This window comes from Phocoena sinus, chromosome 3, assembly GCF_008692025.1.
Source record: "Phocoena sinus isolate mPhoSin1 chromosome 3, mPhoSin1.pri, whole genome shotgun sequence".
Lineage (NCBI taxonomy): Eukaryota > Metazoa > Chordata > Mammalia > Artiodactyla > Phocoenidae > Phocoena > Phocoena sinus.
Window position 1 is genome coordinate 4,032,970 of NC_045765.1, and position 20,525 is coordinate 4,053,494.

The following is a 20,525-nucleotide window of genomic DNA, read 5'->3' on the forward strand; positions in this document are numbered from 1 at the left end:
AAATGGCCCTGGTCCCTCGGACTCTGGCCCAGCCCAATCCAGGGTCCCCTCCCCACCCTCACTCCCACCCCCTGTGGCGCTGTGACACTTGGGGCCAGGTCACTCTCTGGGGGGCCGTCCCGGGCGCTGTGGGGTGTGGAGCAGCCTCCCCGGCCCCGCCCCCTCGATGCCACGAGCCCCCAGTGTGACAGCCACAGACATCCCCAGGCATTGCCATATGTCTCCTGGGGACAGGATCAGCCCTAGCTGAGGGCCCTGGCTGACCTTTCTCTCTTCGGCGCAGAGGGTGGTTGGTTAGTACGGCTGTACTTTTCGGACTCTGGTAGTGAGGCTTCGTCAGCTCAGTTTAGTTCCTCTCCGCCGGGCATATGTGCGAGACCTCGCATCTGCCCACCACCTTTTCCTACTGAAAGGCAGTTTTCGTGGCCGTGGTCCACAGCCTTGGGTTTTGGAGTCCCTTAAGCACGACAGATGCTAGCTGTTGCCAGAGCCAGAGACCCGCACTTAACAGGGAGCGAGGGATGGACCTCCGGGGCTGTGGGTACGTTATCTCCACGTGCCTCTCTTCTCCGGGGCAAGGGTTGGGGGGCTGGGCCGACAGCAGGGTTGTGGGAACCGGGGCTCTGCAGGGCGTCGATGTATCTGCTCTGTAGGAACCGGTCCTCTTTCAGGATCTAGATGTTGGAGAGGTGACTGCCCCCAAGGAATCTGAAGTTCTCTACCAAGCCCGTGGGCAGAGAGGCCCCCGATCCTGGGGTCGTTCGGGGTATGAGGGAGCTGGGTCCCTGCCCCCATGGGTAGGAGGGGCGCCATGTCCCGAGTGGACCGTGAGCGTCCTCGGGGCTGGGCGTCATCCACACTCACACCCAAACCAGCGCCCAACAGCTCCTGCGAAAGTGCACCCTGATGACAGGGCTGCCCATTTCTTCCTCCTGGACTCCCGCTGAGGGTTCTGGACCACATGGCCCTAGCCCCGTGGCACGTGGATGAACCCCTTGCTTCCTGGGCTTCTGGACACATGGCAGAGCTGGTAGTGGAGCCGGGGCTGGGCCTCCATGCGGAGTGGGGGTCGGTGGAAGGAATTAGAACCCAAGCCCGTGGGGCCGGGGCAGGCAGAGACTGCCCGAGTCCGTGGGGGGAGGGTGAGGGGCGAGGCTGCAGGGCTGCTCTGGGCCCCAGAGGAGGAGGCGGTAGCTATAGGGACGGGATGGCAGATGGAGGCTTTTACAGACTCTAGGAGGGGGCGGGGACTTCCTGCTGGCTTCATCCTCCAGTTTGGGAGATGTGGGAAGAAGAACACACACGACTTGGCCTTCCATTCCCACCCCCTTGGTCCGGAACGGTGCTGCCCCGTGGATGGACCTCAAACACACGATGCTCAGTGAGAGAAGCCGACGCAAAAGGCCACGTAGTGAGTGATTCCGTCGACGGGAATTGTCCACAGCAGGTAGATCCACAGGGACAGTGGGTTAGTGGTTGCCAGGCGCTGGGGAGGACTGCTAAGTGGTACAGGGTTTCTTTCTGGGGTGATGAAAAGGTTCGAAAATTGATTGTGGCAATGGATGCACAGCTCTGTGAGTGGAGGTGGATTGTAGGGCATGCGAATTATAGCTCAGTGAAGCTGTTAAAGAAATCCTACCGCCTGGATTACCAGATTATCAGCGCACAGGGTGTGGGTGGGTCCACGGGGTCCACGGGGGATGCCGTGCTCACCAAGCAGACCTCCCTTCCTTGGTCCACAAACACTAGGGAGCCTGTGAAGCAGGAGACAGCATTGGGAAAGGGGTTTCGGAACCGGGAGGCCCCTTCATGGGCCACTGGGGAGACCCGTGGGGGCAGCTCCCAGAGGGTGTCTGCCGTCCGTGGGACACGTGCGTCTCTCTGTGCCGGTCCTCAGGCCTTCCTCATACGGGGACAGTCATTGCATCTTTGATTTTCACAGTGGAAAATTTATACCGGTGGCTGGGGGTCTGGGTGAACCGTGTAATACTACGCAGCCACAAAAATGGTTTCACTATTTATTGGTGTGCAAAGATGGGCATGGCATTTTGGGTGGAAAAACTAGGTTTTCGATCATGAATGTATAATCCCATTGTGTGTGTGTGTGTGGTGGGGGATTTGCCCAAATGTTGGTCAATATTAGGTCTGTGGGGTGGAATTTGGGACACCTTAAAAATAAGGACTCTACAGGGCCTGAGATCAGAGCCGGCAGTGGGCAAGTCCCCGACCGGCCACGTGCATCCTCACGCCTGCCTCTGGTCACATGCTGCTGCTTTTGTGGTGAGCGGTCCTTTCCCTCTACCCCCGCTCCCTGGGCTCCCCCCACCCCGCTCTGTCTCTCTCCGGCTTTACTGATGGCTCTTGCCTGCATCAAGCTCTGACTCTGGGCCTTGTGACCTTGCAAGGACCAGAGAGAGGTTAAGTGAATTAGCTGGGGGTTCTGGGAGATGCTCTCTCTGTCCGCGCGTGTCTCGCAGGCTGGCGGCCTCCCCCAGGCGGGTGTCCGGGGCTCGGCTGTGGCTGCAGGGGCCACCTCCAGAGGCCTGTGCTCCGTTTCCCCAGGCATATGCTCGGCCAGGCAGGCTCTGTAGCGGGATTACTGACCAGAGAGATCAGAGGGATGCTCCGGCTTCACTGGAGAAAATAAAGTGTGCACACATCAGCCTTTTTAGGTCTGGGCTCACGTTAGTCCTATAAGACCGCACGCCACGTTGGATTGGCTCACGAGTCCCTCCCAGCTCCCCCGGTGGGTGGGCCTCTTTCCTCCACCGAGGGTGCACTGGCGTACCGGCCACCCCACAAGGTACAGAAGATGACTTCGGATTAAACAGAGCGAGAGAGATTTAGAAGCCAGCTTGAATGGCCAGGAGCCCGGCGCACTTAGCTGGTTTTCCGCCAGCTGTCTGGGCCGCTGCCTGCCAGCCCTCAGCCTCCGGGAAAGTCTGCGCCCCCATGGCTTCTGCTGATCGTGGAAGGTGGGGAGGCCCGTCCCCAGATGCAGCGCTTCCAGGGGCGGCCCCCACGTCCCCCCACTTGAGCATCCAGGGTGGGGGGCCTCTCCTGAAACTCGCCCCCCGCCCCTCAGCCTGGGCCACCTTGAACTTCACTGCTGTGAAATGTGAACCAAACTGTTTCCGCTGCTCCAGACCGCGTGCCTTCTGTTCAGTAACGCTGCCGCCTGCTCTGGGCGATTAACTTGGAGCCCGAGGGGAGGCGACAGAAGGTGGGGTGACAGTGGGGGCCGGGCGGAGGAGGGCAGGAACAGAGCTGCAGCCCGGATGCTCCTCGGGCCCACCCGCCTCCGCGGTGCCGGGCTGCGCACTGCTGCGCCTTGCTGGCTCCCTGATTTATGGCGCTGGTGGTGGCCGGTGCGCGGGGTTCGCAGTCAGTTGCCGTATAAAATGTGCTTCCCCTGGAGCCTCCCCCAGAGCGTCCTGTCACTCTGTCCCGGGCAGCCTGGCAGTGGCTTCAAGCCCAGATGCGTACAGTAGCATAGCGGTAAGGGTCGGAGTGGAGAGCACGGTGCCATCGCTCTGCCCTCTGGCTTGGTTTTGTGTTGGCTTAAACTCTGACCATCTAGAACAGGTGCCACCGGATCTGGAAGGATGGGTCTCAGGCAAGGTCTCCCCACAGCACAGCAGCCTCGTGCAGCCTGGGCATTGGCATCCCCGGGCCCACCCCCTCCCAATGCCAGGAGCCCCTTCGCTTCCCCAGTCGTGGCCTGGTGCCCCCTGGGGCAGGTCCTGGATGAGAGCCTGGTCTAGAGGGCGGGTTGCGGGCCGTTCTTCCGCCTTCTTTTTCACTGTCGCCCCCCCCCCCCACACCCACCCACAGAACACTTTTACACTTTCTTCCTCATTGCCCCTCTGTGAGATTCTAACACCGTGGATACACCACATGTCTGTTCAAAGACAGTGAAGCTTTTCTGGCCCCAAGAAAGAGTTTTCACCCCCTTAGGGGCAGTGTCCCCCGAGTGAAAACACCCTAGAGGACGGGTCTAGGGGAGCAGCCTTGGGAGCAGAGAGGGGCTCCTGCCAGCTCAGACGTGGGCAGGACTTGAGTGCTTGGTGGGCCCCTTCGGGGAGGGACTTGCCCCGGGCCGGGTTCAGAGGCCGCCCTGCTCCCCGCTGCCGTGGCTGGGAGGGCTGGCGGGAGCTGCCCGTGGCCCAAGCTGCTCCAGTACAGCTTGGCAGCTGATGAGCCTCCTGTTTGTCTCTGGGAAACGCTTGCAAAGAATCTCAAGCGTAGTTGCAGGCCTCCCCCTCCCCCCTAATTGAACACACCAGCCCGTCGCGTCTTCCCTGCTCCCCTGGCTCCACGGGGTTCTGAGTGCATCCGCAGCGCGCTGGCACCCGCCGTGGTTCTGGGAGAGCCGGTGGCTCAGCATGTGGCCGACCTCGGCTCTCCCCAGGTGGGCGATGGGCGGGCATCCCAGCCCCCTCGGCCCAAAGCCCCTGTCTCTTCCTTCCTACTTCCCCTCCTGTCCCCACGCCTGGGGTTGTCTACCTGGGTTGCAGGCAACTATGTTCAGGCCTCCCGCCCAGAGGGTGGGCCCTGGAAATGCACACGAGCGCTCGCACCTCAGTCTCTCTGGAGGGGGTGCTGCCCGCTCATCACGGTACAGCTTCCGCCGGCCGCCTCCCTGGTGGGTTCCCAGCGCTGGGGGGTCCCCACTGGCAGACACGTGGCCACACAGCTCTGGGAGAAGGGTGCTGGCTGCCGCCGGGCTCGCTCACACTGATGGGCCCGCTGCCCCTTGTCGCATGGCTTTGCTGCTTTTCCTGGTGGAATGGGGAGCTTGTGATTCAGATCCACAGATCAGAGTTTCTCCCCCACGGCACTGTGGACCCTGGGGCTGAACCATCTCTGGGGGCCGTCCTAGGCGCTGCGGGGTGTGGAGCAGCCTCCCTGCCCCACCCACTCAATGCCAGGAGCCCCCCCCCCCCGCAGCATGATAGCCACAGGTGTTCCCAGACATCGCCCAGTGTCCCCTGGAACGGCTTCCCCCTGGGTAAGAGCCCTGGGCTGGCGAGGCTCCTCGAGGGTCACCTTCACGCTGCCACAGTCTCCAGCGCGTGTCGCCTGGGGATGCCACCTGCAGGTCCGCTCCAGAGGGCAGTGACCTGCTTTTTCCTTTTCGTTCTACTTACACCACATGTGTTGAGTCCACAGTCTCAATCTGGGCTTTTCTGCCATCCTGCCTGTGAATGGAGTTTGTTTCTTGGCCGTGGTAAAACACCTTGCGGCTTCCGATGACGAGGTTGTTACAGAGGTCAGGCGGGCTGGCTCGCCTCGGAGCCTGGAGAACAGACAGAGAGGGACTCCATGGGTCCTGGTCAGCAGGACGGGCTGTGGGTGAAGGGAGAGAGCTGAGGGGCTGGTGGGGCCCTCGGGCAGAGTACCCTTGGGAAGTGCCTCGCACCTAGGGCCTGGGTTCAGCATCATTGGCACGCAGAGGGGGAGGTGGGAGGGCCCTTCACAGCAGGCGGGAGAACTGTCTAGGCTGCCGGGCTGCAGCCACAGTGCCGCATGGAGGAGGCTTCCTTTATGTGGAGGAAGAAAGAGAGTGACCTTGGAGGGGTGGTGGGCAGCATCCTGCAGATCGAAGGCCTGTGACCTTGCCCGGCCCTGGGAAGCAGCCCCGCCAGCCAGGATGGGGGAGCCCCCGGGAGCCCTGCGCCTAATGGTTTTGTTTATGAAGCGCTTCCGAGGGCTTCCAGTGGATTTCCTAATGAACTGGTTTGTTATCGCGTCCCCCGCTGCCGTGCGGGTAATTACATCAGAAACAGGGGGCCGGCTCTGGTCCTGACAGATGCAGGCTCCTGGGAGGGTGGTTTCTGCCCCGTCTCTGGGTGCTTAACACGTTGTGGGCTGAAGCGCCCCCTGGCCCCGGGATTGTTCCCTAGGAAGCACGTGTGTCGCTCCCACATCAGCATCTGCTCAGCACCGGTCATCGGCAAGTTGCTGGGAGACGGGAGCAAGTCAGCGAGGTGCAGAGGAGGACACAGACGAGGGACCCAGGGAGACCGCGAAGGGCACAGCGGGCAGGCAGGCAGCGCCAACCAGCAGGGGCTTCTTGGGGGGCGGGGCGGTTCTAGACCTTGGTGTATTCAGGTCACAAAATGCCATCAGCAGGGGAGGGGTGCTGAAAGCAACAGGAAGGTGTCCCCGCCCTGCCCTGGAGGCCAGAAGTCTGAGATGGAGGTGTGGCGTGGCTGAAGGCTCCAGGGGATGGTCCTTCCCGCCCCCTCCAGCCTCTGGCCTGGCCGGTAATCCTTGGTGTCCCTGGTTTGTAGACGCATCCCTCCAGTCTCTGCCCATCTTCATGTGACCCTGTCCCCATGTCGGGATACAACTTCCGCTCTTCTTACAAGGGCCTCGGTCGCTGGATTTAGAACCCACCCTGCTCCAGCGTGACCTCACCTTGGCCAACTTGTCTGCAAAGACCCTCTTTCCAAATAAGGTCTCATTCTGAGGTCCCTGGCGGACATGCACTGGGGGACACTGTTGAGCCCTGTCCCCTGGGGAGCAGTGGGGGAGGAGCGTTAGTCCACACCGAGGAGCAGAAAGTGGGGTGGACGGGAGGGACAGTTTGGGTCTGGGTTTTAGGTGCAGTGCCTGCGGGGCTGGCAGTAGAAGGGATGTGGGGCTGCCCGGCCGCGCTGCCCAGCACGAAGCCACCGGCCCGCACAGCCCTTTAACCACAAGTTAGTTAAAGTGAAGTAATTACGTGTCCTGTACCTCGGTCACACCAGCAAGTACTAGTTCATAGCCACGTGGGCCGGTGGTGATCTCGGGGACAACATAGACGTAGGACATTTCCATTGTGTGAGGAGGCCCCTCATGGAGGTGCCTCAGGCAGCGAACATTCAGGGGTCTACAGCTCGGGGCCCAGCCGCAGCGAGCCGTGGGCTGGAAGACAGGCCCGCGCCTGGCCCGGCCTCCCCACGGGTCTGCGATCCTGAGGCCTCCGGCCCAGCCGCCTGGCCTCACACGCACACAGCAGGGCAGGCAGGAGCCCCGAGGGCAGGGAGTCGGCGCTGCGGCCTCACCAACCACAAAGCTGTCGGGGATGATCTCAGTGAACCATGTTTAATAGTCTTCAGGCTGGTTGCTGGGCCTCCTCTCTCCCGCTTTGCCATCTGACATGAGCAGGACCAGAAGAGCACATGGTAGGTGCTTGTTCCTGGCAGCCAAGAGGAAGGCTCTGGCGGACCTCGGGTGGGCGTGGCCCTTCTCTGCCCCCGTGTTCCTGCCCCCTCGCGTGTGTTTATTTCTCCCCATCTCACTGTCAGCTGCTGCAGGGCCGGGCCTGGCGCTGGGCCGTGAGGCCGCAGCCCTTGAAACTGATTAGTTCGGAGCATGTAATGGTTCAGACGTGGAAGACAGACTCTGTGAGCTAAAAGTGAGAAACCATTTTGCTCTGGGATTTTATGGCTTCAATTGCTGGATCTAATCTAAGATCAGTGCCTTTCTTTTTAAACAACCAAAACCTTGGGAAATTGAAGCCCTTAAAGTATGCTTCCATTGCGGGCCAGACTGTTCGGAAGCTCTAGGAAGTCTTACATCCATCCTGTCTGGAACTTGGGCCACATCTTAGACGTGTCTCTGAGCTGCATACAGAATGTGACTGCTGGTAGGTGTAGCGCATTGGGATGGGTTCAGTAAGAAAAAGGGCCCACCTGCACACCTAACCACCACGACAAATAGAAAAGGAAGTCACCCCCAAGGCTGGCCCTTTTGCGTCTCCTGCCACAGGCCTTGGCGAGGTGACCAAGGCTCTGACCCCTTCATTCCTTAGGTGTCATTTTGGGGAACTTCATTACCGTGTTCCTCCATTTATGAGCACCTGAGTTAATTAAAACGGAAAACCGGGACTTCCCTGGCAGTCCAGTGGTTAAGACTCCACGCTTCCACTGCAGGGGGCACGGGTTCGATCCCTGGTCAGGGAACTAAGATCTCGCATGCTGCGGCACGGCCAAAACAAACCAGAAAACCTACGGCCGTCCCCGGCACAATGTGTGAGATCCGTGGCTCGGGGTTAGGAGCTGGTACCTCTGTAGGAAGGAGACTTGGCGACCCCAGACAGCATGGGGCTGGTCCCTTTGTTGGGCCCCCGGGTCCCCTTTGAAGTGGGGTCCGGGCCCAGCCCGGCTGGGGGTGTGCATAGCTGGCCCAGGCCCACTGCTCAGGTCCCCAGAGGCTCTGGTGGGGGGCACGTTCCCCCGAGAGTGGTCGGCTCGGGCTGCAGGTGTGAAAGCAGGTGCAGCCTTGAGGAGGTGGAGCCCGAGGCCAGGCCTCCATGTGCCAGGTTCTAGGTGCTTCCTGGCACCTGGTGAGAGTCAGACTCTGGCAGCAGGTGGTGGGGATGTGCAGCTTGCTATGCTCAGTAAAAAGCGGGACTGCAGTAAATTTCCAGGCAGACACCCGTCTTCTGTCGGCTCAGACTGCAGAAATATGGTACCAGGGACTGGGCAGCTTAAACAACAGGCATTTATTCCTCGCACTTCTGGAGGCTGGGAGCCTGAGATCAGGGTGCCACTGGGGTCAGCTTCCCGTGAGGACTCTAGTCCTGGTATGAGGACCGCCAGCTTCCTGCTGTGTCCGCACATGGGGGCAGCGGGGGCAGGGGTCAGATCTGTCTCAGTTACTCTTCTGAAAAGGACACTAGTCCTACAGGATTAGGGCTCCACCCTTATGATCTCATTTAACCTTCATCACCTCCTAATTCCTTCTCTGCAGATACAGACACACTGGTGGGGTCAGGGCTTCAAGATACCTTGTGAAAATGATTTTGTGACTTACTCAAGGTTTGGCAAACTCTGTAAAGGACAAGATAGTGGATATTTGTGGATTTGGGGGCCATCCAGTTGCTGTGTAATTGCTCAGCTCTGCTGTAGCAGCACCAGTGTGGCCGTGGGCAGGGCCGTGTGCCGGGCTGTGTGCCAATAAAGCTTTATTTACAAAAACAGGTGGTGGGCCAGATTTCATAATCTGCCCACCCCCAACCAACTTAAATGATATCCTTGCTCAGTAAAGAGATTTAGAAAAACAAATACTACAAAATTTTTTGACACCCCTCCCCCCCCTTCCATTGAAAGAACCGTGGTTGGTTTTGATGAATAACCTTGACTTTCCCTAAAGGTCTTTGGTCGCAGTTGGGGCTTTAATGTATTCTTGACTGTGAGTTTTGTATTTCTTCTGACAACAGATCCATTGTAAGACCGTTTCTGTAGTTGAATCGGTGCTTAGGACCAAGGATCACCAGCCCCCGCACAGGGCCGTCGGGTGGCTCTGTCACCTACCCAGGGGGTCCACAGAGGTCGCCCTGTGGTTAGAGTTTTCCTGAGGCCTGTGCATGCGTGTGTGCGTACGCACGTTTTTCTCTCTGTGATGAAGCAGAGACGGTCTTTGTCTGGATTTCTCACATCCTTGGGTGAGATCCCTGGGGAGGAAAGGGCCTCACTGGCTCGCCCGTGGCTTGTCAGGCCTGCGCCCTTGCCCTCTTTGCCAGCCTTTTGCTCGGCAGGCAGCTGATGTCTGCTTCTGGGGGGCATCCTGTCCCCCCTCCTCTTGTGGGGGGTGCGGGGGCGGAGCTCGTGTCTCCTCTCCACTGTCACTTTGAACAGCTCAGTTCCTCCCGTGTTAATTAACTTGGCGCCAGCGGCTCCGTGGGGGGCCCGTCAGGGGCTCTTTGAGGTGCACTTTTTGGGGCTGTCAGGCCCCCCTTGATGAGCGGCTGCGTCAGAGAGCGTCGTCGGGGTGCCACCTCCCTCTGCTCGTATCACCTGGGGAGACCACCGTTCCAGGCCCAGAATCTGGGGGTGGGGCTGAGCCAATGGGGGCTGGAGGTCGACCCCCAGCCAGGCAGGCAGGCCCAGGGTGGGGTCCCACAGAGAGCACAGCCTGTCTCGCATCCACAGAGGCTGGTGCTGGGTCCCAGGCCATGCGCAGCGCATGTGTCCCCCCACCCCCCACAGTCCCCCTCCTCTTCCTTTACTCCTTCTGTCCCTAGATGGCCCCTCGGCACTAATGGGATCACCAGCCACCCCGCCTTGGCTGCTCTGAACAGGATGCTCAGCGTCCTCATTACCTAGTTGCTCGTGGAGCGGGAGCCCTGCCCCACGCGATTCTGCCGGCTGAGCCTTGAAGGTACAGAGGGCCCCAGGGTGCGCTTAGGCTGCAGGGGGCCCTCAGGCCTCCTCCCTCCCCTTCGAGCCCGGTTTCCCCATCGGAACTAATGGCCAGGCCGGGTCCCGGGGGAGAGCACGCTCCGGCTGGTCTCCGGCTGATGGGGCTGCTGAGCTCAGGAGCTGGAGAGCAAGCAGCAGACACTCAGCCGCAGGGACTCCAGCAGGTCCTCAGGAAGGTCTGGGAGCCCGCCAGGCTGGAGGGGAGGACGCAGTCCCTCCCTGGGCGCTGCCCTGAGGGTTGTGCCCCAAGCCTCCAGACCCCCGCCCTCCCTGAGCCCCATTTCCAGGACGGCCCTGCAGCTCAGAGCCCCTGTGCTTACTCGCAGGCCCGAAGTGAAACAGCGGCGGGGGCAGTTCTGCTGGGCAGGGGCCACAAATCAGAAGACAGTGGTACAGGGTCCGTGGCGGGGGTCTGGCGCGCTCAGCCCCTGGAAGTTGCTTTTAAGCAGCCGGATCTTTTCGCTGGTCTTAGCAAATTCTTTTGCCAAACTGTGAGCTGAAACAAGGCGATGGGTCTGTGTTCTCAGCTGCTTAGCCCACGGAGGTGACTCTTGCTGTGTCCTGCACCGGAGACTTTCCCTCCTGTCCCCCACAACCCAAGGGGCCTTGGCTTCTTCCCACCATTTCCTCCCTGGTGCCCATGCCCCCCACACCTCGGTCCCCACCAGCGACAAACCCCACCGCAGCCAGAACCCCACGGAGACGTGAGGGTGAGTGTTCCCAGCCCTGCTCCCAGCCCGGGCACGGGCTGGGCTCCGGGACACGGGCAATGTGCTCCGGGTCCCCTCCATCCCCTCCACGGCGCACACAGGTGCTTTTTTTAATTACTTAAGGAAAAGCAATTGCAAGGCCGCTTGATACAAATCCCTTAAGCTGCTGTTGGTGTTGACGCCAGGGAGGCCGTGGCCAGCCAGGAATCTGGAACCCGGGCGCCATCTGTGCTCTCGCCACTCCACAGCCAAATTACACCGCCAGCCTTTCTCTGCAGCGCGGTTTCTCATTAACTGAATTGAGTTTGCGGGGAGTCGCTGGGTCATAAATATTCCCTCCCACTTGGTGTGGTCAGGCTACTGCTGTCCGCAGGCGGAGCTCCCGGATGCGGCCTGGGAGCAGGCAGGATGGGGGCACTGGGGCTGCAGGAGACACGGGACCCGTCCCCAGCAGCCTCAGGCTCCGGGTCATAACTCGCTGTTTCTGAGCCAATTGAGGGAAGTCGGGAGGGGCTCTTCGGGGCAAGATACATAATCGCTGCATTCGATTAAGTCTTTTCCTTCCGCTTCCTTCATTTCCTTTGAGAAAGTGGCAGTGGCGGGTGGTTGTAAACAGAGGCAAGATGTGCATTTAAAACGGAGACACGTTCATAATGTCCTTTGAAATTGCACGGGATGAAAAATGAACACATACGCAATTCTAAATACATACACGCGCGTGCACACACACATACGCAGCCTGGAAAAAAAAAATCCAGAGACACTTTTTAAGCTGTGGTTTGGGGAACGGCTTAAAAAGGGATAAGCCTGTTTATCTGACACGGGGGTGTTTAGAGTCAGAGCTGCAGGGGCTGCAGTGCGGGTGTCCCTGAGGGGTGACTGCCCCTCGGCCTCCTGTCGCGATGCTCAGGACAGGTTCGTCCCCCTAAGGAGGCAAGGACAGTGCCCCTTCAGAGGGAGGCGAGCTCGGCCCCCAGGGTCAGGTCCACCCCGAGGTCCCTCGTGGAGCCATCCCTGGGGAAGCTCATCTCCCAGAAGACGGCTGCCCACCGCCAGGTGATGCTTTGTCCTCTAGAGTCTAGACCAAGAGCCAGCAAACCTCAGCCTGTGCACACCGCATCCGGCCCTCTGCCTTTTTTGTAAATAAAGTTTTATCTGCATTCGTCTACACCCATTTGTTTACGAGTTGGTCTTGCTGCTCCCAAGTGACGACAGAGCTGAGAGATTGTTAACAGAGATCAGTGACCCGCACAGCTGGAAGCAACTATACTGCTTGGTCCTTTGTGGGCAGCTCGCCAGCCCTGCCCTAGACCAGTGGTCCCCTCCGTCTCTCCTTCCCTCTCGCTCTTGGCCTTAGCCCGAAGGTAACTAGGACACCAGGGCTGTCTGATTTCCTCCCCTTGACCGAGGGCTCACCGTCCCGAGCCTGGCTTCTGCAATCCTTGCCTGGCTTCTCTGGCTCCCAACTCCTCTGGGACGGCTGCAGTGCCTCCTGCACGGGACCCAGTCCTGGGGGCCACGGTGACCCTGTGGCATAGAGGGACAGGCTCCCGGAACGCGGGGTTTGCATGTGGAGACGTCTTCAGGGTCTAGACAGCAGAGGAGGGGGAGGAAGGACCCATTTCAGCCCGTCCTCGTTATGCTTGTTTGTCCTACGCTTGAAGCTCCCAGGCACAAGGGACTCTACTAGCCAGGCCAGCATTGGCTTGAGGCAAGTTCCGGGCGCCCTGGGGCCAGGTGCTGAGTCTCCTGGGTCCCCAGCCTCCTCTCCCGAAGCCCAAGGCAGGGACACGGGGGTGGGGGAGCACCTTCTCCAGATCACATTTGTTTCCTTGTTTGCTCTTTGGGGGCTGACAGCTTTTTCCCTCTTCCTAACTAACCTTTGGCATTACCGCTGTTATAAGACATTCCATGTGCATTTTACCTGGTCGGGGGTACGCATGTCTGACCGGAGGGAGATTTTGGTTTGAACTGACTGGAGGCGGCCGAAGCTCGGAGCATGTGGCCTCGGCTCCTGAGCGGCTGGGGGCACTGTGGTGGGCCACGGTCAGGTGGGGGACTGCGACTCCGTGGGGAAGGCCAGAGGCCCCCACTGCGGGGATGCAGCAGCCTCACCTTCCCCCGCATCGGGGTGAGAAGACCCCCTTTCCTGTCCCGTGAGAGAATTTCTAGGGAGGATGGGGTAGGCTCGAGGCGCCCTGCGTGGTGTGGGGCGAGTGGCCCGCGGGCTCAGTGGTCTCTCTCCTGCCCACATGCAGTGCACATGCCGGAAGGACATGGTCAAGATCTCCATGGATGTCTTTGTGCGCATCCTGCAGCCGGAGCGCTACGAGCTGTGGAAGCAGGGCAAGGACCTCACGGTGCTGGACCACACACGGCCCACGGCCCTGAGCAGCCCCGAGCTGAGCACCTGGAGCGCCTCCCGGGCCTCGCTCAAGGCCAAGCTCCTGCGCAGGTGAGCCACCCAGCGAGCCCGGCCCACGGCTCCCCGCTGGTGGGGCTGCAGGCCGTCGTCGCCCACCTCTCTCCTCTCCTCTCTCTCCCCTCCCCTCCCTCCTCCACTTCTCCCTCTTTCAGAGGCAGAGTGTTTCTCGGGTCTGACTTCCTCCGCGGGCTGTTGGGGACTCACCGCCGTCGCTGCCTGTGTTGTCAGGGGACTCAGGCTCCCACCCACTCCTTGTCTACCAGCTCCTGGGAGGTGGGCCCTTTTTGCCCTCTCAGGACCCCACACACTGTCCCTCTCAGGCTTCCGGCTCACTATCGCGCCATCCCCGGGGCGAGAGCCCCGTTTCTGCGTCGGGGCCGCGTGGCCCTTCTTGACTCTGAGCTATGGCAGGAGCCGTGGGGCACAGGCCCCGAGCTCCCTCCATGAGAGCTGCGCCCCTGCCCCTTTGCACCTGTAGATGCTTGTTCTGGTGCCTCGGATAACGTGTTGCTTGAATCCGCGGACACGGAGGTGACTACAGAGACCTGTCCCCCGGACACCCTCTGCCACCCCTTTCCATCTCAGAGGCCCCCCTCCCGGCCCACCTTCCACCCAGCGTGGTCCCCGCCCGGCTGCTGCCTGGTGTCCGGCGGGGAAGGAGAGGGCAGAGTGGCTGCCCCCTCTTGGCATCTGCGCCGAGGCCACAGGGATGTGGGTGGCGGAGCTGGGGAGTGAGGGGCAGTGCCATGCGGCCTCGGAAGCGTCCGACTCCATCATGCTCTTTCTCTGGGAAACGTCCAGGCTCTCAGGCCCTGAGCTGTCTGTGGACAGGGTTCAAACAGATTCCTTCTTGGTGCCCAAGGAACGGTCGGCAGGTCCTCGCTGGGCCTGGGGTATGGCTGGAGTGGGCAGGGCGGCCCGGAGCATCCTCGTGTTGGTGTTAGGGCTTCAAGGGCTCAGGAGGCTCTCCCTTGACCACTTGGCTCCACGGCGGTTGCCCTGGACAGTAAGACATTCCGTAAACAATGAGCGTGGCGCGTCTCAATAAAACTTTACCTATGGACACTGGAGTGGGAATTTCATATCATTTTCACATGCCACAAAATGTTATTATTCTTTTAACTTTTTTTTTTTTTTTTTTTTTTTTTGCGGTACGAGGGCCTCTCACTGTTGTGGCCCCTCCCGTTGCGGAGCACAGGCTCCGGACGCGCAGGCTCAGCGGCCACGGCTCACGGGCCCAGCCGCTCCGCGGCATGTGGGATCTTCCCGGACCGGGGCACGAACCCGTGTCCCCTGCATCGGCAGGCGGACTCTCAACCACTGCGCCACCAGGGAGCCCTCTTTTAACTTTTGAACCATTTAAAAACGTAAACATCATGCTTAGCTTGTGGGCGGCACAAACAGGCTGCAGTCGGATCTGGGCCTTGGGTGAGGTTTCCATCTGTAGCGCTTGGTCACTGCTGGTGGGTCTTGTCCCCGTTGGTCGAGTACGGCGCCTCCCCCAGGACCTGGTCCCTGAGGGGTGGGGCCTTGGCCAGTGTGTTCCTTGGACAGTGCATCCTTGGTGGCACCCCAGCGCTCTGCAGAAACTGGGGGAAATCATCCTGGCCAAGCGATCACTCCCGGCCCGGAACCTTCTCCCCGCTGGGCCTGTTCTTTCTGCGCACCCTCACCTGCCTGTTTTCCCCACCCGAGGCCCCTCTCTGAGAAGGGTCTCTCAGCTCCAGGGTGCTTTCCCATCTGCTCCTGGCAGCACGCTTGAAGGTGTCTCTCTCTTCTGATTTCCTTTGTTGTCTCTCCTTTTGGCTTTCTGCTCTCCTGTGTGTTCCTCACGAAAAGCACCTTCTTGGTGAGGCCGATCTGCTGCAGCTCCCTTTCCCGGTCTTTCTGGAGGGAGGGAGCAGAGTGATCCTGCATTTGCATAATGGTTGACTGGTGATGGCTCAGACTAATTGGTCAACAGAGTGACAGCCAAGGACTGGGGCGTCATTCCAGGATGGAATGGGATTAGAGGCTGTCAGACGAGCCTGCCCAGAGGATGGGGACCTGGCCGCCGGGCCTTGGCCGGAACCTTCTGTACACAAAGAGCCCCATACCCCCTCCCTGTCCCCTCATCATGTTGCACAGCACACCTCCCTTCTGGAACGTCCCTCTCTCCCACCTCCCCTCCCTGTGTGCAGACCTGGGACTGAATAACAAATTCAGTCGTGTTCCCAAGGATGCAATTTTCTTTAAAGCCTTTAGTATGTAAAAGAAGGCTGACTCCCCCACCTTTTTAAAAAGTCATTGGTTGGGGGGGCTTTTCTCCTAAGATGCTGATTGGGGACTCACCTTTGGAGGCCCAATGCCAAGCTGGAAGCCGCTGCCCCCGCCCCACCCCCAGTGGCAGTGGCCCTCAGGAGTCCCTTGTGACTTTCTCTCCTGGCCACGTGGCCAACCTGTCCTCGCCCAGCTGTGCCTTGTCTCCAGGGCTGCCGGCTCCCCTGAGCCTCCCTTGTTGGAGAGTTGGTTTGCGGGGAGGGGCAGCACCACCCTAGCATCCTTGACTCCTGCCGGATAGGGGATGCGGGCAAATCTGGCTCTGTCCCTAGACCAGGGTCTCCCCTCGGCACTGCTGACATCTTCTGTGGGCGGCTGTCCCAGGCACTGTGGGGGGTTGAGCAGCTTCCCCACCCCCGCCCACTCGATGCCAGGAGCAGCCCTCCAGTGAGACCACCACAGATGTCCCCAGACATCTCCCAGTGTCCCTCCCCAAGGGCTTGGCATTGGGGTGGGCTCCTCATCTGCCTGCTGTGGGCACCCTCCCGTGCCCCCATCCCTGTGCAGCCTTGCCTTCTCTGGGATGCTGCATCCATTCCTCGGTCCTCAATCAGACGGGCTCAGCCAGGCCCCCGCCCCTCGAGGGCCCAGCCTTCCTGACAGCCCCCTGCACCCCGCCCCAGATGTCACCTCAGAGCAGAGGCAGATGTTGGCTTCTCTGGGAGAAAAGGACGCCCTCCCGTGGATTTTCCTTCCACGCCTAGATCTTGTCAGGTGAACTGGCCCCGCCCCGTGCCAAACAGGGCCCGTAACCTGTGACCTTCTTGTCCGTGCTGCGTGGCCCCCTCGCCATCGCCACCAGGTGGGACCCCTGTCCAGCTGGTGTCTTCGCCTTGCTCCCCTCCCCCACTCCTGCCTGCCTGCCTGCCTGCCTGAGCAGCCTTCCTCCATATGCAGGCTGCGTTTTCTTCTCAGCTCCTGATTATTTTCAAGGAGAGCTTCAAGGAATGCTCTGCGTTGCCCATGTGTTCCAGCAGGTGTGCGCTCTGCTGGACACTCACACGCACCCTGTGCAGAGCATCTGAGCAGCCGGGCTTGGAGGGAAGTGGGGGAGGGGAAGTGTGCTCCTCTCCGGGCCCGGGGCCCCGTCCCTCCCCAGCTTCTGCTGCTCCCCCTGGCGGGACCTCCAGCTGCCCACGCAGGAGGCTAGAGCCTGCTAGCCCTGCTCGCCCCAGCCCAGCAGCTCCCACCCACCACCTCTCCACCTCCCATCCTCGGTCAGCATGGAAACAAGGAGCCAGGGAGCACATCCCTGCCCCCTCTGCTGCCCCCAGACCCACCAGGAGCCAGTCTGGTCTCCCCTCTCCCCCTGCACCTGATGCCCTGGCCAGGCTGTACACGACTGCACCTCCGACCCACTCTTTCCAGCCACCCTGACCCTGCCGCGCTCCTGAGCCCTTTCCCCCGGTGCAGCTCCTGTCCGCTCAGAAGGGGCCATGACTATGGGGCCTGCCAGCCCCTGCGGCCCCAGGAGCTTGTTGTCCCTGTGACTTCACCAGAAAACCCACTGAAGGCCACACCTACTCGCGTGGGTCAGGGAACGCTGGAGGAAGGGGCTGCGACTCCTGGCCAGGAAGCCCCAGATCCCCCCCGGGGAGTCAGAAGTTCTGGGCAACAGCCCCACCTTGGGATGCCCAAGGGGCTGTGTGCCCTGGGCCCCTCAGTGAGCACCCTCACTCTGTCTCTCCTGCCACCTGAGGTCCAAGGACACCTGCTCCCATCTTGGAAATATCAGTGTAGAGATTTGGACTCAGTACCAATACTTGATTCTTATCATCTTCGCCAAGTGACATCCCGTTAAGCCCGGCAAGTAAAGTGCACGTTTATGTCCACCCTCCTCTGAAACACCATGAAAACGACTGTAAAGGAGAGACAGGGAAGAGGAGAGGGTACGAGCAGCATCGGCAGACTCTGAAGGAAGGAAAAGGGGGGCAAGTGACACCTGACTTTGCAGCACAGAGAAGCCTCGACTCTGTGGACCTGCAGACAGGGAGCAGGCTGGTTCAGGCCACAAGGCCTGGGACTCAGGCACGGGCGCCTGCTGGGGCGGGGACCGCAGTGTGCTGGAGGCATTGCTGAGCTCAGGGCCTCCTCCTTCACCCCATCCCCCAGCAGAAGGCGCTGGCCCTACTGCTGGGGAGATCGGACCTGCCAGCCTCACATATCCCCAACCGCAGGGCCGGGTCAGAGTGGCCCAACGGAACAAAGCCACACATGCGATATTGGGGGTCCCCCGTGAAGTGACAGGGCTCCCACCTGCCCGCTCCCCTTCTAGGAGCCCTGCTCACACACAGCTAGCTACCAGCGAACATCTTAGTCCCTTGTACGTCACAGCCAGTGGTCCCTAAACCCCTGAGGAAACTCAGTGTGAAAGAGTCTCAAACAAAAAAAAGCGGGACCCCACAGGAGAGGCCATGCAGTGAGCAGAAGAAAACTAACTTCTGCGAGAGGGCAGGTGACTTGGCATTTATGGAAGAACCTGCTGTATAAACAAAAAGGCTTTTAAGGAAAGAGATGGCTCTTGGACATTTAAAAGGGAGCAAAGGACTTCCCTGGTGGTGCAGTGGTTGGGAGTCTGCCTGCCAATGCAGGGGGCACGGGTTCATTCCCTGGTCCGGGAGGATCCCTCATGCCACGGAACAGCTGAGCCACAACTGTTGAGGCTGTGCCTTGTTGTGCGCCACAACTGCTGAGCCTGTGCCCTGGAGCCTGCAAGCCACAACTGCTGAGATCCACACGCCTGGAGCCTGTGCTCCACAACGAGGGGGGGCCGCTGCAGTGAGAGGCCCGTGCACCGTGGTGAGGAGTAGCCCCCACTCACTGCAGCTAGCGGGAGCCCATGCACAGCAATGAAGACCCAACAAAACTAAAAAAAAAACTTTAAAAGAGAGCAAAGAAATGTACGAGGTGGGTTGGGAGCCAGCTTGAGGAAATCTAGAATGCAGACTTTTCACAACTCAGGTTAAACAGAAGATTGCAAAACCTCTGGAACAAACAAACGGGTCAGCGGGGCCCAAACAGCACTGGACTTGGCGATCATGATGCTACAAGCTAATAGACAAAGGACAAGGGTCTTAAAGGTCAGGAGAGCGATCATTTCAGCCCAGAAATACCCAGCCAAATTACCAACTTCGTATGGGAAGGGAATAAAGATCTTTTTAGACGAGCAAAGTCCCAGGTTCCCTCTCCTTTCTGAGAAAGCTGCTGGAGGATGTGCTCCAGCTAAACAAGGGCATCAGCCAAGGAAGACATGGGATCAAGGAAACCAGATCCAACTCAGGAGAGTCCAAGGCAGTCTCAAGATAAGAGGAGGGCCTCAGGGTGTCATTGAGGAGCATGGGACCCCTGCCTAGGAGGCCACACCAAGATCTTGGAGAAAACCAGGAAAGCTAAGCGTCTAAGAGAGGGGGCCAGTTACTGACCCCAGAAGGAGTGAGCAAAGAATGCAGTGCGAGCAGCTCTGTTGCTCACGGATGAACTATATTTACAGGATCAGAAAAATGTAATATAGAATCTCACCGCAACCAAAATGGGAGAGAAGCCAGGAGGGGTTGAGGTGGGCAGGATGGCCACAGCCTAAGTGTCTGTGCTGGCAACTCAGCAGAGAAGCCAGAACCAAAACACAGCAGCAGCGTGAGGAGACACATGCAAGTCAATACAAGAAGAAATGGCTAAAAGAGGGGAAGGCGTCGCATCTGGGGAGTGGGCCCAGAGGATGCCCTTATGGCCAGACTGCGATTAGGGTGTGCGCACAGCTCCCCACAGCTGTCAGCAAGTCAACCCCAGATTCCTCCGGTGTTATTTCCCAGCTTATGTTCTCACAGAGCAGATCCTCCTTTGCATGCCGACGTTCACCTCGCTTTCCCCTCTGCAGCAGGGCCTGTCCCTTCGCCTGCGTCTCTGCACCTAGTTCCACCCGTTCGGGGGCGGGGCGGGGGGGTCCCTGCGTTGGTGCGGTCTGGTGGCTGCCGGGGGTTTGGTGCTGGGGGCAGAGCTCTGAGCCCACTGGTGTGTTGGGGGCTGAGGAAGGCCTGGGCTCTCTGGGGACCCTGAGGCGGGCAGGGGCAGAAGTGGCCTCCGGGCCAGTTCCGGGTTGGTGGGGGTGGGGGAGGGCCGGAGACGGGGTGAGGAGCGGGGCAGCTGCCGGAAACCGAGGCCAGGTGAGTTGGCGGTAGGAGGGTGCCCCTCTGCTGGGTGCTGGGGCCAGCATGGGGGTTCGCTTGTGGGCACCCGGCCCTGCAGCATTCCCAGACCCCGAGAAAAGCCTCCCGATGACAGCTGGGGAAAAGCCCGGGGCTTCCTGCCTGTGTCCGCGTCGGGGCTGCACCTGGCATTTCCCAAACTCGCTCGGTGTAGAGAGTGTACCAGGGGAGGCCTGAGTCTTTCGTGCCCCCTCCCGCCCCCATCTGTTGCCGACTCCCCCGCCCTGTCCCTGCCTGCCTGTCCTCCTGCACCCCTCACCCTCGCAGTGCGCCCTTGCACGCCATGCTGTGTGTGATACCATGCCTCTGCCCATGACGCGCCCTCCCCGGAATGCTCCCTGCTTCCCACCTTTGGTCATCAGGGTGGTTCACGCTGCAGACATCAAGGAGGGCTCGTCGCGTGCCAGGCGTTGCCTGGGCTCGGGGCACAGAGCCAGGGGCCTCAAGTTAGGTAGCTGAGCGGCAAGGGGCCGGCAGTGGTTAGCGGTTAGCGTCAGGGGACAGTTAGAAGGAGGCATCCCAGGGGCCAGCAGCGTCGGGCAGGGAGGCAGCAAGGAAGCCGTGAGCCCCCAGCGTCCCGCTGCAGACGCCCCTGGGAGGAGATGCGGGTCCTGGCATCCGGAGCCCTTGGGGCCTCCCTGCCCACCCGTCCCCAGTCAGACAGCCCTGCTTCCCC

General features: G+C 60.3%; 1 protein-coding gene across 7 annotated transcripts in view; it reads left to right on the forward strand.

The window, feature by feature from the left end:
• The window catches only part of KDM4B (lysine demethylase 4B), a 135,519-nt gene that overhangs the window by 89,316 nt on the left and 25,678 nt on the right, over positions 1–20,525 (forward strand). For all 7 annotated transcript variants that reach the window (XM_032625761.1, XM_032625762.1, XM_032625763.1 and 4 more), the window contains one exon: positions 13,162–13,358. In XM_032625761.1, the coding sequence (XP_032481652.1) occupies positions 13,162–13,358 (197 nt within the window). The remainder of the gene's footprint in view (positions 1–13,161; positions 13,359–20,525) is intronic.